Here is a 17,215-nt window from a genome sequence, read left to right on the forward strand (position 1 = left end):
CGGCAGAGACGCTTTGGAGAGTTTAGAAAAACGGAAGTGACGTAGTTGGACGGGGATAGCGCGGGGTCATGGCGGCGTGTGAAGACGGTGCGGAGCTAAAGCGAAAAGCAAACGATACAGAAAGTGAAGATGGAGAGAGAAATGAAGATGAGTTGGTGGGACCCATGCCAAGCGAGGCTACGAAGCCAAAGAAAAGGAAAGGTTGTTCTTCCTTTTCATTCTCTGTTATTTCGCTGATGCTAAACTACTTGAAGCTAACCGGATGTTTGTGTGTGTCTCAGTACTTGAATACGAGCGTGTTTATCTGAACAACCTGCCGTCAGCTGCGATGTACGAACGGAGCTATATGCACAGAGACGTTATTACACATTTAGTTTGTTCCAAGTAAGTGCTGAAGCTGCTCATCACCTGCAACTCAAACTTACTGACTTTTTTTTTAAAATAAACTTGTTCAGTATATGAAATATAGGAAAAAAACAAAGTTTTTTAAAGGATAGTACCAGCTATTCAGATGTTTGAGCCCAAAATTTAAAAAATTAATTTTGATATGCTATTAAAATCAACTTTCTTTGAATTTAAGGGCCCTACTGTACATCTGGTGTAAAGTCCAGTTTCCAACCCACACAGCTGTCAGTTTTACTCCAAATAACAACAGAACTTACACTCATGTGGGCGTGCTGGTCTAAAAATGAGGCGTTGTCAGATGCAGATATGGTGTGTTGATGTCTTCCATCACCAGAAAATGTTTGGACCTTACCTTGGATCAGCAAATGCAGCTGAATGTGAAACTCTGCAGCATGACCATCACACCACAGACAAACCACTATGTGGAACTTCACACCACACTTCATACTCCAAATGAAATTCTAAAATATTGCGCATGAAAGAAAATCTGCATTGTGCATTATGGCAGGCTTGTACAAAAACATGTCATATTGTAGTGTGTGTTGTAACTGCAATACGGTCCTATATGTTTATTGGATTAGGCCCAATAAAAAGAAACAGTTTATCATCCTTGACATCAGAAAAAAGTGGTGAGGGAGGATGGGCTTTTTCCCCCTTTTGAAATGACACATACAACATCTGCGTACCAAGTCAGGAACGGAAAATATCAGCTATTTTAAAAGTAAATCTTGTTTCCATGCTGAATACAGTCAGTGTACTGCACTCTAATGATCAACATGCATGTGTGAGTGACACGGAGCAACTGACTGTGTGGTTGTCAATGACTATCTTCGGTCAAAGCATACTTGCCACCTAGCGGATGTGCTGGTTCTTGGACCAACTGTATTGTCGTCAGTGAAATTCCCCAAAATAAAATAAATAAATAATTGATGTGGGCCGATTTCTATTTGTATGCATGAAACCTCTAAAGTGATCTCTGCTGTGTTTCCTGGTATACACAGAAGTGCTTTTGTTTTTTTTGTTTTTTTTTAAGTGTCAGTGTACAAAGTGTTTGCCTGTGCAGCCAGTCTGCTCTGTGTAAGCCTGAGCCCATCAGATCTCAGAAGCTAAGCAGTGTGAGGTCTGGTTAGTACTTGGATGGGAGACCTCTTTGGAACACCAGGGGCCATGTGTTTGTCTAGGTGAAACTGGAGTTGCGTCGAGAAGGGCACCCGGCGTAAAAATTTTTTTTTTTTTCCCCTGTCTGCATATATGGTTATGGTAAATGCCACACTGGCAGAACCATTTATGTACATTAATACACATATGTGCAATTTATTCTTGCAAGACAGAAGGTATGTAGCGCATGAGTGAACGTGGTGTGCGTGTGTGACCCCCGTCCGCCCTTCCCGATCAGCCTACACCATCCTACTCAAAGCCAACTGACGTAAAACTTGTGACAAATGAAAATGGGGATCTGGGTGTATCCGCTGTGGCAACCCCATACAGAGCGGGAGCAGCCGAAAGGACAACAATGAAGTGTTTTCCTGTAATATATAGGACATGAGACTCCTGTCTCAGCTCGTCTAGCATATAATCAATAATCATATATTAATCACATACATACATAATGCATACATAATCACACACACACACACACACATATATATATATATATATATATATCCATCCATCCATTTTCTTCCACTTTATCCGGAGTCGGGTCGCGGGGGCAGCAGCTCAAGCAAAGCCGCCCAGACCTCCCGATCCACACACACCTCCTCCAGCTCCTCCGGGGGAACCCCAAGGCGTTCCCAAGCCAGCCGAGAGATGTAGTCCCTCCAGCGTGTCCTGGGTCTTCCCCGGGACCTGCTCCCAGTGGAGGGGATATATATATATATATATATATATATATATATATATATATATATATATAACTTATGCATTTTGGGCACAAATCATCAAAATTAAAATATTCAGATTTTTCCCAGGCAAAATATTTGTGTGCTTTATTTTTCCCTGTATGTACAGTCAAAAATAAAAAAAGGCATTTAATTTGCAATGATTTAAAAAATTTAATAAAAACAAACTAAATTAATGAAGTAGTTGGAGCACTTCAAATTTTGGGTATAGATTATCTGGTAATTATCATTATTGAATGACAGATATAATTTTGTCAATGTGTCTCCACTATCGGTAATCACAAATGGCAGGCGCCACAAGAATTACACTCAACAAAAATATAAACGCAACACTTTTGGTTTTGCTCCCATTTTGTATGAGATGAACTCAAAGATCTAAAACTTTTTCCACATACACAATATCACCATTTCCCTCAAATATTGTTCACAAACCAGTCTAAATCTGTGATAGTGAGCACTTCTCCTTTGCTGAGATAATCCATCCCACCTCACAGGTGTGCCATATCAAGATGCTGATTAGACACCATGATTAGAACTGGTACACGCTGTCGTATACATCGGTCCAGAGCATCCCAAACATGCTCAATGGGTGACATGTCCGGTGAGTATGCCGGCCATGCAAGAACTGGGACATTTTCAGCTTCCAAGAATTGTGTACAGATCCTTGCAACATGGGGCCGTGCATTATCCTGCTGCAACATGAGGTGATGTTCTTGGATGTATGGCACAACAATGGGCCTCAGGATCTCGTCACGGTATCTCTGTGCATTCAAAATGCCATCAATAAAATGCACCTGTGTTCTTCGTCCATAACAGACGCCTGCCCATACCATAACCCCACCGCCACCATGGGCCACTCGATCCACAATATTGACATCAGGAAACCGCTCACCCACACGACGCCACACACACTGTCTGCTATCTGCCCTGAACAGTGTGAACCGGGATTCATCCATGAAGAGAACACCTCTCCAACGTGCCAAACACCAGCGAATGTGAGCATTTGCCCACTCAAGTCGGTTACGATGACGAACTGGAGTCAGGTCGAGACCCCGATGAGGACGACGAGCATGCAGATGAGCTTCCCTGAGACGGTTTCTGACAGTTTGTGCAGAAATTCTTTGGTTATGCAAACCGATTGTTTCAGCAGCTGTCCGAGTGGCTGGTCTCAGACGATCTTGGAGGTGAACATGCTCTGGTTGACATTCCTGCTGTCAGCATGCCAATTGCACGCTCCCTCAAATCTTGCGACATCTGTGGCACTGTGCTGTGTGATAAAACTGCACCTTTCAGAGTGGCCTTTTATTGTGGGCAGTCTAAGGCACACCTGTGCACTAATCAGCATCTTGATATGGCACACCTGTGAGGTGGGATGGATTATCTCAGCAAAGGAGAAGTGCTCACTATCACAGATTTAGACTGGTTTGTGAACAATATTTGAGGGAAATGGTGATATTGTGTATGTGGAAAAAGTTTTTAGATCTTTGAGTTCATCTCATACAAAATGGGAGCAAAACCAAAAGTGTTGCGTTTATATTTTTGTTGAGTGTAACTGTTTTATAAGATGATTGATACAAGAGTTTTCACTCAATCAGTAAATCATGTTTTTTTAAGGTCTTGCTTAAACTTGCCTCAAATAACATTTGCAGATTACTTGCAGAATAGCTTGTGTGTTTATCAAGTGCATAAATTAACTGTTTGTAGTAATTCTATGTCAGCAATTAGACTTTATCCCAGACTTTGTGTTGACAATATTTTAATTTTCAGGACAGACTTTGTTATCACAGCCAGTCAGGATGGTCACGTCAAGTTTTGGAAGAAGAAGGAAGACGAGGGGATAGAGTTTGTCAAACACTTTCGGTGTCACCTTGGTATGAATTTTATCAAATGTCTCTGAAAATGCTTTTATTAGGAGTTGATATAATGGATTATGCTTCTCCAACTCTGTTCTCTGCATCTTGCTTCACATCAGTTGCTTGCAAGTCTTCCCCTTACCACATCCATAAACCTCCTCTTAGGCTGTCTCATTTTCCTCGTATGTGGCGGCTCCATCAGTTGACCCTTTCTCTCCCTTTACTTGCCGAAAGTACACTATACCATTGCCCTCTCTCTCATTCATGGACATGTACTCTCGCTTTCGCCTCCTGATTTTCATTGCCCTTCTCTCCAGAGAATATAGTCTCAACGTGGTCCTCATGCTCCAGATCACAGTGTCATCAAGAACATCATAGTCTACAGAAACTCCTGTCTCAGCTCATCCATCAACATGTCTATTACTATTGTAAACAAGAAAGCATTCAGAGCCAGTCCTTGACGTGATCCCACTCCCACCTTGAACCCATCCAGCATTCCTGCTGTATGCCTCACTGTTCAATTCAATTTCAATTTATTTCATTTATATAGCGCAAAATCACAACAAAGCTGCCTCAAGGCGCTTCACACAAGTAAGGTCTAACCTTACCAACCCCCAGAGCAAGAACACAGGTGACAGTGGTAAGAAAAACTCCCTCTGATGATTTGAGGAAGAAATCTCAAGCAGACCAGACACAGAGGGGCGACCCTCTGCTTGGGCCATGCTACCGACACAATTGACAAAACAAATATACAGGAAATTCACTACTGCTGCATTGTCCTTATACATGTCCTGCACCACCTCACATGTTTTTTTGCATTCCTGAGTTTCTGATAGAATACCTCTTCTCCTCTCTTAGTGTCCTGTCATGAGCTCTCTATAAATACAAAAACACACTTTGACACTCTGTCTGACCTCTATACTTCCACATCAACACTCCCAGAGCAAACAACACCTCTGTAGTGCTCTTTCTCAGCATGAGACCTTATTATTGTTCACAGATCTTCACCTGTCCTCCCCCCCAAGCTTCAACGACTCTTTCCTATAAAGTTATGGATATCAATACTGTAACTCTTCGCATAGCCTTTATTATACCACCTCAAACATGGGGGCAGGGCATAATATACATAAACATACAAGAATCGGCCTGTCTAGCCGACCATGAGTCTTGTAAGCACAACTCCCCCTAAACCAGTTGGTGGATTTCATCTCAACTGCAGCACATCATATAAAAATGTATGTGAAGAAAAGGAAAGGAGATAAATGTTTTTTTTTTTTTATTGTTAATAAAAATCTGTTTACCTCTTCAATACAGTTTGACCACTTTATTAATTTAGATATTTCATCGCAATAGATTTATTGCCACAGATCAATACATGCAAGCAACTATTTTCTCAGGGTTATTGTTTTGTGAGCTTGCGCACATATCTCTAGCTGTTAAAAATCAGTACACATCTGGATCTACCGTCTTTCCACATCATTCAGTTTTCTTCTTATTTTTTCATTCATCTGCTTCTCACAATTCACAAATGCACACCCCATTCCTTGTAGTTCAAAATGCACGATAAGAGCAAACAGTACAGCAGTGTTACTGTTAGAAAATAGTTATTTGCAAGTACTGTACTTGTTGCCAGTTAGCTAGTACCTACTGCCAAGTCAGGGATACTTAAGTATAGGTTTACTAAGGTACTACTAATAGGTTTACACAACTGTTAATGTGATTACACAACTTCAATCAGAAAGTAAGAAATGGAGTATTTTGGGGGAATTAAAGTGCAGCAGTGCCTGAATATGATATCTAAAGATGAGATGTTCTGCAATATATATATGTTGCCCATAAATACAAATACCTTCAGTTACTGTAAGTTAACATTAAAGAAATAATTAGATATTTTCATTCTGCTTGTGACTTTTCAGTGGTGTGATGGATCAGTGTTGATAGCATTGGCCTTCTGTGCAGAAGGTCATCAGTTTGAGTCCTGGCTGGGACTGGCACTTGATGTCCCCCTGCTGCCCTCCCAGACTGACTAACAGTTGGGGAAGATAACAGGCGGTGAGGAAAGGAGCTGATCCACCAACCTCATCGTGCTGTGGCCCCACACATGTGCAACTATGAAGCTCAGTAAATAGAGGGTGGGAGTGACCATTTACCCTTCATGGCATTTCATGAAGGGTCATAGTTAAGCAAAGAAAGAACTTTTTGGAGTTCCTTTTAAATAAGTTTATATTTGGGCCACCAAGCTTAAGTGGTTTCAAAATATCAGCGTCTGTCCCTGATAATTTAATGATGATGATTTAAGACATATGAGAAAGAACTATCTTTTTAGGTTGTATTTTTGTGCCTTGTATTGTAAAATATGTTGTACGAGTTATTGGAGGGCATAATGGGTACTGAGATTGTTGTGTTTTCCTGCAGGTGTGATAGAAAGTATTGCAGTCAGTGCTGAAGGGGCTCTGTTCTGTTCTGTCGGTGATGATCAAGCCATGAAAGTGTTTGACGTTGTCAACTTTGATATGATCAACATGCTGAAGTTGGGGTGAGTTTCTATTTGCTGTATCATGAAGAACAGAATTGCATGTTTTCAGTTAGAAGCTCATGTGATCCCCCCGTTTGTTTTTAGCTATCACCCGGGACAGTGTGAGTGGATCTACAACCCTGGAGATGCGATTTCTACGGTGGCAAGCTCAGAAAAGTCCACAGGGAAGATCTTCATCTATGATGGCCGGGGAAGCAACCGACCACTTCACGTATTTGATAAGCTGCACTCTTCACCGCTGTCACAAATCCGACTGAATCCCAAATTTCGAGTTATTGTGTCTGCTGACAAGGCGGGAATGTTGGAATACTGGACTGGCCTTTCAAATGAATTCAGGTTCCCCAAAAATGTGGACTGGGAATACAAAACTGACACGGACTTGTATGAATTTGCCAAACACAAAACCTATCCCATAAGCCTTGCGTTTTCCCCTGACGGAAAGAAAATGGCCACCATTGCGTCTGACAGGAAAGTCCGGATCTTCCGCTTCTTAACAGGAAAACTGATGAGGGTGTTTGATGAGTCCTTAACTGTAAGTTCTAAGTCTTTCCGCCTGAGTTTCTAACTGATGTGATTATATCACAGCCTTACTGCATCTGTTTGACATGTTAGATGTTTACAGAGTTGCAACAGATGAGGCAGCAGCTCCCTGACATGGAGTTTGGGAGGAGAATGGCTGTGGAAAGGGAACTGGAGAAGGTGGATGGAATTTGTCTGACTAATATCATCTTTGATGAGACCGGTCATTTTGTCCTCTACGGGACAATGCTGGGTATCAAGGTCATCAATGTGGAAACGAACAGGTATGTTCTTGTGAAGGTGATGAAGCTTACCGTATTGTTAGAAATGAATAGTTTTTAATCAAAATTTATGAAATTATCGATATTCTAAGTAAATTAAAACAAATTTCTTATCCCTGTGACAGTGTTGGGTTTCTAAACGTCACAATTACTGTTTAAACCTCACAGCTCAGTGTCTGCTTCATAAAAATAAGTATCGGCAACAGGACACAGTTTATTCTGTCCGGAAACTGCAGCCATTCTGCTTCATGTGCACCTGATGTCATCAGATCTCAGGAGTGAAGCACAGTAGGTTCTGATTAGTATATGAGGGGAGGTTAAAGGAAGATGTAAAATCTGGACTTGCCCAAAGGTGTGTGGGAGAGTCTGAAGCCAGCTGGAATATCTGAGGCTTTATGAGATCAAAGGGTTTTTGTTTTTTTGATCATCAGAATTTACACCACGTTTGGCGTTATATTTACTCCATGTTATCGTGCACACAGGTCACCCCGTGTTGTTCATCAATCATCATGCTTCTCTTCTGCAGGACCTGGGAAGCTGGTTAGATGCATGGGTGCATGAATGCAGTAGCCAAATACACAAAAGTTGAGCCTTTACCATAATATAGACTCATAACGTGGACCAGCACCATGTACATGCAGAAGTCAGCTGAAATCTTAACCTGAACCCACCTGATGTCCACCACCCTGATTTGCATTTCTAAAGCCAAGTGGCTGTAAAGGTTGATGATTTTGTTGTTGCATTAAAAACAACTCAACAAAACGACTTAAAAAAAGGATGAGTACTTTTTTCAGCACTGCACGACTTAAGACTTGCTTAAACATGCATTTACGAGGTCTATTAGAAAAGTATCCGACCTTATTATTTTTTTCAAAAACCATATGGATTTGATTCATATGTTTTTACATCAGCCAAGCTTGAACCTTCGTGCGCATGCGTGGGTTTTTCTACGCCTGTCGGTTGTGTCATTCGCCTGTGAGCACGCCTTGTGGGAGGAGTGGTCCACCCCTCTCGTCGTCGTTTCATTGCGAGGAAATGGCGGAATGATTTGAGCTTTTTTTCCATCAGAATTTTTTCAGAAACTGTTAGAGACAGGCAGCTGGAAACCATTCGAAAAATGTATCTGGCTTTCGGTGAAAATTTTATGGGCTTCACAGAGAATAAGGAGTGTTACTACAGCTTTAAGGACTGCCCACAATGGCGGCTCCGAGCTGCCATCGAGAAGCAGAAAACAAATCAAATCAATTTCAAATCAATTTTATTTATATAGCGCCAAATCACAACAAACAGTCGCCCCAAGGCGCTTCACATTGCAAGGCAAGGCCATACAATAATTGCGGAAAAACCCCAACGGTCAAAACGACCCCCTGTGAGCAAGCACTTGGCGACACTGGGAAGGAAAAACTCCCTTTTAACAGGAAGAAACCTCCAGCAGAACCAGGCCCAGGGAGGGGCAGTCTTCTGCTGGGACTGGTTGGGGCTGAGGGGAGAGAATCAGGAAAAAGACATGCTGTGGAAGAGAGCAGAGATCAATCACTAATGATTAAATGCAGAGTGGTGCATACAGAGCAAAAAGAGAAACAGTGCATCATGGGAACCCCCCAGCAGTCTAAGTCTATAGCAGCATAACTAAGGGATGGTTCAAGGTCACCTGATCCAGCCCTAACTATAAGCTTTAGCAAAAAGGAAAGTTTTAAGCCTAATCTTAAAAGTAGAGAGGGTGTCTGTCTCCCTGATCTGAATTGGGAGCTGGTTCCACAGGAGAGGAGCCTGAAAGCTGAAGGCTCTGCCTCCCATTCTACTCTTACAAACCCTAGGAACTACAAGTAAGCCTGCAGTCTGAGAGCGAAGCACTCTATTGGTCCTAGCACAGAACCTTGTGGAACTCCATAATTAACCTAAAAAACACCACATCATTTCTAAACGGATGGCTGTGTGGAGCCGGGACCGTCGTGAGCAATTTCTCTGGTTATCACAAGAGCTGGACATCAGCCATTTTCCGGCAGATTTCACTTTTAACAAGAGATTTTGTCATGGAAAGCCGCTCGGAGGCTTCGCGCGTCAGACCGATTCGCTGATCGAGCGAGACAAAGGAACACCTCCGTTTCGGAGTGCCAGGGGACAAGTTGGGACATGCCCAGCTCTCCACAATTTCTCTTATACTCACTGGGCTGGTAAGCATTGAAAGCCGAGATAGGCATGTCCCAACTTGTCCTCTGGCACTCCGAAACGGAGGAGTTCCTTTGTCTCGCTCAGTCCTGACGCGCGAAGCCTCCGCGCGGCTTTCCATGACAAAATCTCTTGTTAAAAGTGAAATCTGCCAAAAAAAAAATGGCTGATGTCCAGCTCTTGTGATAACCAGAGAAATTGCACACGACGGTCCCGGCTCCACACAGCCATCCATTTAGAAATGATGTGGTGTTTTCTACCTCTCGATGGCGGCTCGGAGCGTGGCGCACCGCGCGCCATTGTGGGCAGTCCTTAAAGCTGTAGTAACACTCCTTACTCTCTGTGAAGCCGGTAAAATTTTCACCGAAAGCCAGATAAATTTTTCGAATGGTTTCCAGCTGCCTGTCTCTAACAGTTTCTGAAAAAATTCTGATGGAAAAAAAGCCCAAATCATTCCGCCATTTCCTGACAATGAAACGACGACGAGAGGGGTGGACCACTCCTCCCACAAGGCGTGCTCACAGGCGAATGACGCAACCGACAGGCGTGGAAAAACTCACGCATGTGCACGAAGGTTCAAGCTTGGCTGACGTAAAAACATATGAATCAAATCCATATAGTTTTTAAAAAAAATAATAAGGTCGGATACTTTTCTCACAGACCTCGTAAATACTTATCTCGGTGTAATTAATGTATTTGTTTTGTATGTGTTTGTGTCAGATGTGTGCGGATCCTCGGCAAGCTGGAGAACATCCGTGTGGTCCAGCTCAGCCTGTTCCAGGGAATTGCAAAGGCCATGTCTGTGGCACCAACTGTTGAGATGAAAGCGTCGGATAACCCGGCCTTAGAGAGTGCAGAGCCCGACCCCACCGTTTTCTGCACCGCCTTTAAGAAGAACCGCTTCTACATGGTGAGACTTCTTACTGAGAAATGTCAGCTTGATGTCTTCATCTCCCTTAGTGAGGCGATACTCCTTGACTATTTGAAATGACCGACATGCTGTGAATGCATCAACTAGCAGCTCGTGTAGCTGTGGCGCTCTGATCGCTTCCTCCATCTTTTATGATGAAATAATGCGGAATTTATGTGGAAATGATTGTTGTACAAAAGCTTCAGATATCTGTCGCTGAGATAGATGATGACTGGAGGCAGTTTGAAGCAGAAACGAGGTGATAATCGGTGAACCGCGGCTGATGACGCACGCATAGTGAAGGCAGGGGGGACAAATTTTTAGGGGGGACTGTTCAGTCGGTGAAACTGTTTTCAATTAAAATCTAATAACTAGGTCTAAGGTTGCTTGGTTAACATACAAACAGTTACGTAGTGACCAGGGTGATCACAGGCACATACAGCTTCAGTGATGTCACAAAAACAAAAAAATCTCATGTATAAAATTAGTTGTAGTCCCTCAGATTTCAGAATTTATAAGTATTTGGAGAAACTGTATCCACTGATTTATTTATTTATTTAAACATTTTTAAAAATACAAATCATCCATTTTTTAAGTCAGTTTTCTTTACATCAGTCAGGGGATGGATACATGAACATTTCCAAGTCAATGAATATTTCTTGGACCTCATCCGTCTTTAAGAAATACAAATGGCATGCTGCTGTCTGGTGAGTCATTGTCAAGTCAGCAGTTCTCAAAAACCTGAGTGACTTTGAAAGAAGGAAATTTATATTTATTTGGTTTATTTAAATAGTGCCAAATCATAACAATGCTGCCTCAGGGCGCGTCAGCCAGGTAAAGAAGGAAACTAGTGAGGGAAGACACCCAGACAAATTTAAAGGAGTTATTGTGTTCTGTAACTGTGATTGGACAAACTGCATAGCGTTAAAAACTTCATGTCAGTATGATACAGATGGAAATTCATGTAAGAAAAATGATGAAATCTGGGAATGTCTTCTGGCAAAGTGCAGCTGAAATAAAAAAAAAATGTAATCCTTCTCTTTGCCTTCTATTAGCAACATCTGGCCACAGTTTAACTACAAGTAAACTGGTCATTTCCTAAGTCATGACAGTATATTGTCTTTCTTCTGTCTTCTTTTCTCAGTTCACAAAGAGGGAACCAGAGGACACTAAGAGTGCAGAGTCAGACAGAGATATCTTCAATGAGAAGCCCTCAAAGGAAGAAGTGATGGCTGCCACGCAGGCCGAGGGTCCCAAAAGAGTGTCCGACAGCGCCATCATCCACACCACCATGGGAGACATCCATATCAAACTCTTCCCTGTAGAGTAGGTGTCCAGCATTGACACGTCCCCAGTCTGTCCACGTGGTTTATTACTCGGTGTTAGTCGTTACATGAACACAAGATAAACTGTTTTTTTTTGTTTGTTTGTTTGTTTAGATGCCCCAAAACTGTGGAGAACTTCTGCGTCCACAGCAGGAACGGTTATTACAACGGTCATATATTCCACAGAGTCATTAAGGTACATTGTGTTGCTTTGATGGTGTCTTCGTTTAGCTGATGAGCATTTACCTGTAGATGTGTTTGAATCGTGGTTTGGTGTCTGTGCAGGGCTTCATGATTCAGACAGGAGACCCCACAGGTACAGGGATGGGAGGAGAGAGCATCTGGGGAGGAGAGTTTGAGGACGAGTTCCACGCCACACTGAGGCACGACCGCCCGTACACACTCAGTATGGCCAACGCAGGCCCCGCCTCCAATGGCTCACAGTTCTTTGTCACAGTTGTTCCCACGGTATGATGCCGTTATTGAGACATTTGGGGTATTTTTCTTTTGTTGCTTGTCGTTTGGGTCCTGTGAGTCATGTGATGTTGTGTGCTTTCAGCCTTGGCTTGACAACAAGCACACTGTGTTTGGGAGGTGCATAAAAGGCATGGAGGCCGTGCAGAGGATCTCCAATGTCAAAGTGAACCCCAAAACTGACAAACCCTACGAGGACATCAGCATCATCAACATCACCGTAAAGTGACCCCGTGTCAGCTTTGAAGTGGTTGGTTTGTTGCACCATGCTACAGCGCTCTGGTCTGCCGTCATAAATATTTTAAATAGATTTTTTTTAACTGATAGTGCACATATATGACTTGTTTGACCTGTCAGTCTTCTCTGTCTTTCGGCCTGGTAATTAAATGCTCACTTTGTTCAACACATTCATGGGTTTCTTACTTGGATTGAACAACGTTCCTCTGGGGATAAGCTGAGCAGCTGGTGAAGCTGATTTAGTAAATATGTTGCTGTGCACCTCCCGCAGACAAACGGGGGGGGATCAGAGTCTCCTGTCTGAGTCTGGCAAATGCTATTCCTTCATCAGCATCATTTCTTGGATTTCAGTGAAATTTCACACAGTAGTGTACCATGTGGAGATGTGCATTGAAGGAAAGTAGGTTTGAGTTTTTGTATTGCTGCAGCACAGAGGCTGCACTGGATTTAAAAACCTATATTCATTGTAAAAATTGGGTATATTTCTCTTTATTTCATGCTTGTTTCTTTAAGAATAAATGTCTCCATGTGTGCAAAGGATCTACAGCACGTGAAACACGGTCATGTGGTGGTTATTACAACAAACACACTGAAAGCGGCCGCCTGGTTCAGACATTTGGTTGGTGGTGTTTTTTGCAGGCTGATGGGTGGTTGCGGTGCGTTGTGTGGGTGTAATGCACAGAGGGCTGTGCTCACGGTTCTGTGTGTTGGACGGGCGTAGTGCATCATGATGGGTCACCTCTTTGCTGAGGTGCCATGGATGGAGCATGTGTGAAATAGGACATTTAGTGCAGCAGATACAGTAGTGTTCAGAATAATAGTAGTGCTATGTGACTAAAAAGATTAATCCAGGTTTTGAGTATATTTCTTACTGTTACATGGGAAACAAGGTACCAGTAGATTCAGTAGATTCTCACAAATCCAACATGACCAAGCATTCATGATATGCACACTCTTAAGGCTATGAAATTGGGCTATTAGTAAAAAAAAAAAAAAAAAGCAGAAAAAGGGGTGTTCACAATAATAGTGGCATCTGCTGTTGATGCTACAAACTCCAAACTACAACCCCTGGCAAAAATTATGGAATCACCGGCCTCGGAGGATGTTCATTCAGTTGTTTAATTTTGTAGAAAAAAAGCAGATCACAGACATGACACAAAACTAAAGTCATTTCAAATGGCAACTTTCTGGCTTTAAGAAACACTATAAGAAATCAAGAAAAAAAGATTGTGGCAGTCAGTAACGGTTACTTTTTTAGACCAAGCAGAGGAAAAAAATATGGAATCACTCAATTCTGAGGAATAAATTATGGAATCACCCTGTAAATTTTCATCCCCAAAACTAACACCTGCATCAAATCAGATCTGCTCGTTAGTCTGCATCTAAAAAGGAGTGATCACACCTTGGAGAGCTGTTGCACCAAGTAGACTGACATGAATCATGGCTCCAACACGAGAGATGTCAATTGAAACAAAGGAGAGGATTATCAAACTCTTAAAAGAGGGTAAATCATCACGCAATGTTGCAAAAGATGTTGGTTGTTCAGTCAGCGGTGTCTAAACTCTGGACCAAATACAAACAACATGGGAAGGTTGATAAAGGCAAACATACTGGTAGACCAAGGAAGACATCAAAGCGTCAAGACAGAAAACTTAAAGCAATATGTCTCAAAAATCGAAAAATGCACAACAAAACAAATGAGGAACGAATGGGAGGAAACTGGAGTCAACGTCTGTGACCGAACTGTAAGAAACCGCCTAAAGGAAATGGGATTTACATACAGAAAAGCTAAACGAAAGCCATCATTAACACCTAAACAGAAAAAAACAAGGTTATAATGGGCTAAGGAAAAGCAATCGTGGACTGTGGACGACTGGATGAAAGTCATATTCAGTGATGAATCTCGAATCTGCATTGGGCAAGGTGATGATGCTGGAACTTTTGTTTGGTGCCGTTCCAATGAGATTTATAAAGATGACTGCCTGAAGAGAACATGTAAATTTCCACAGTCATTGATGATATGGGCTGCATGTCAGGTAAAGGCGCTGGGGAGATGGCTGTCATTACATCATCAATAAATGCACAAGTTTCCGTTGATATTTTGGACACTTTTCTTATCCCATCAATTGAAAGGATGTTTGGGGATGATGAAATCATTTTTCAAGATGATAATGCATCTTGCCATAGAGCAAAAACTGTGAAAACATTCCTTGCAAAAAGACACATAGGGTCAATGTCATGGCATAGGGTCAGTGTCAACGAGCAGATGTGATTTGATGCAGGTGTTAGTTTTGGGGATGAAAATTTACAGGGTGATTCCATAATTCTTTCCTCAGAATTGAGTGATTCCATATTTTTTTTCCTCTGCTTGGTCTAAAAAAGTAACAGTTACTGACTGCCACAATCTTTTTCTTGATTTCTTATAGTGTTTCTTAAAGCCAGAAAGTTGCCATTTGAAATGACTTTAGTTTTGTGTCATGTCTGTGATCTGCTTTTTTTTCTACAAAATTAAACAACTGAATGAACATCCTCCGAGGCCGGTGATTCCATCATTTTTGCCAGGGGTTGTATTATGTTCAAACTGCTTTTTTAGCAATCCTGTGAATCACTAAGCTAGTATTTAGTTGTATAACCACAGTTTTTCATGATTTCTTCACATCTGCGAGGCATTAATTTTGTTGGTTTGGAACCAAGATTTTGCTGGTTTACTAGTGTGCTTGGGGTCATTGTCTTGTTGAAACACCCATTTCAAGGGCATGTCCTCTTCAGCATAAGGCAACATGACCTCTTCAAGTATTTTGACATATCCAAACTGATCCATGATACCTGGTATGTGATATATAGGCCCAACACCATAGTAGGAGAAACATGCCCATATCATGATGCTTGCACCACCATGCTTCATTGTCTTCACTGTGAACTGTGGCTTGCATTCAGAGTTTGGGGGTCGTCTCACAACAATTTTACTCTCATCAGTCCACAAAATATTCCTCCATTTCTCTTTAGGCCAGTTGATGTGTTCTTTGGCAAATTGTAACCTCTTCTGCACACGTCTTTTATTTAACAGAGGGACTTTGCGGGGGATTCTTGCAAATAAATTAGCTTCACACAGGCGTCTTCTGTCACAGCACTTACAGGTAACTCCAGACTGTCTTTGATCATCCTGGAGCTGATCAGTGGGTGAGCCTTTGCCATTCTGGTTATTCTTCTATCCATTTTGATGGTTGTTGTTGTTGTTTCTTTTTAATCAAACTACGCTGTTCTGAACAATGTCTTGAACGTCCCATTTTCCTCAGGCTTTCAAAGAGAAAAGCATGTTCAACGGGTGCTGGCTTCATCCTTAAATAGGGGACACCTGATTCACACCTGTTTGTTCCACAAAATTGATGAACTCACTGACTGAATGCCACACTACTATTATTGTGAACACCCCCTTTTCTACTTTTTTTTTTTTTTTTTTACTAATAGCCCAATTTCATAGCCTTAAGAGTGTGCATATCATGAATGCTTGGTCTTGTTGGATTTGTGAGAATCTACTGAATCTACTGGTACCTTGTTTCCCATGTAACAATAAGAAATATACTCAAAACCTGGATTAATCTTTTTAGTCACATAGCACTACTATTATTCTGAACACTACTGTATCTGGAAAAAGTGAAGCATGTGAATACTTTCTGGATGCACCGTACATCAAGACAGACACCAGTTGGTCAGCGCTGTACTTTGAATTAAGAACAGAAACATCGTCTGGCCTTGTTGCCTTTCTGCTCGTTTGATTGTGAAGCAGGATTGAGTTCAGTTGCCATTAACTTAATCAAAATAAATGGACTGCATTTATATGGCGCTTTTCCATCTGCATCAGATGTGCAAAGTGCTTTACAATAATGCTTCACATTCACCCTGATGTCAGGGTGCTGCCATATAAGGTACTCACTACACACCGGGAACAACTATGGGATTAATTGCAACCAGCGTAGCAGTGTAAGGTGATATTATTTGGTGTTATGTGGACATCCAGATAGTATTTAAAGAAGATGCCAGACAAATTACTTTACATATTTTATTTTGCAGCATCACATTATATATAATTTACAAAAGCCATTATTACAACCACTGATAACAAATGTTCTGATGTGCTTTGTGTGCCCAAGTCTGAAAAACATTTATTTTTGAAAACTGAGAAGTCATTTATGTGTGCATTTTTAAAAATGTTTTCTTTACATGTTTACAGGTGACAAACATTACACAGCAATGAGTCACAAGAAGTCGAAATGACATAATTCAGCGATAACAGGACATGTCAGTGTTCAGGTTTTCACTCAGTTTCACATTCATGAAGGCTGTTGGTTTGGTGTGTACATTTCATAAACACACCATGTGATTTACTTAAATGTTTTCACAAGATATTTCTGCACTCAGTAGGAAGGATCCTCCCAGTGACTGCAGATCGCTCATCTGTGTCCAAATGAAAACTGGTGGTGAAGCTGCAGACAAACGCATTCCATTAATTCTGAGTACAAGAAACACCACAAAACACAGGCAGGATCGGTGCAAATAAACGGACTTCCCTCACTACAGCGTCACATCAAAGTAACATCGTCAGTA

The 17,215-nt window shown here is 41.7% G+C and overlaps 1 protein-coding gene across 1 annotated transcript; it reads left to right on the forward strand.

Annotated features, from left to right (window-relative positions):
• The first annotated feature begins 29 nt into the window (after window positions 1–29).
• ppwd1 (peptidylprolyl isomerase domain and WD repeat containing 1) lies at window positions 30–12,991 on the forward strand. The gene is made up of 11 exons (XM_034192001.1): window positions 30–201; window positions 282–384; window positions 4,074–4,177; window positions 6,575–6,695; window positions 6,780–7,227; window positions 7,308–7,498; window positions 10,385–10,574; window positions 11,719–11,900; window positions 12,014–12,095; window positions 12,185–12,367; window positions 12,459–12,991. Exons 1-11 carry the CDS (start codon window positions 69–71, stop codon window positions 12,600–12,602), a joined length of 1,881 nt encoding a protein of 626 aa, XP_034047892.1. The 5' UTR covers window positions 30–68; the 3' UTR covers window positions 12,603–12,991.
• The last annotated feature ends 4,224 nt before the right edge of the window (window positions 12,992–17,215 follow it).

The sequence above is a fragment of the Thalassophryne amazonica genome, chromosome 17 (genome assembly GCF_902500255.1).
Source record: "Thalassophryne amazonica chromosome 17, fThaAma1.1, whole genome shotgun sequence".
Taxonomy (NCBI): Eukaryota; Metazoa; Chordata; class Actinopteri; order Batrachoidiformes; family Batrachoididae; genus Thalassophryne; species Thalassophryne amazonica.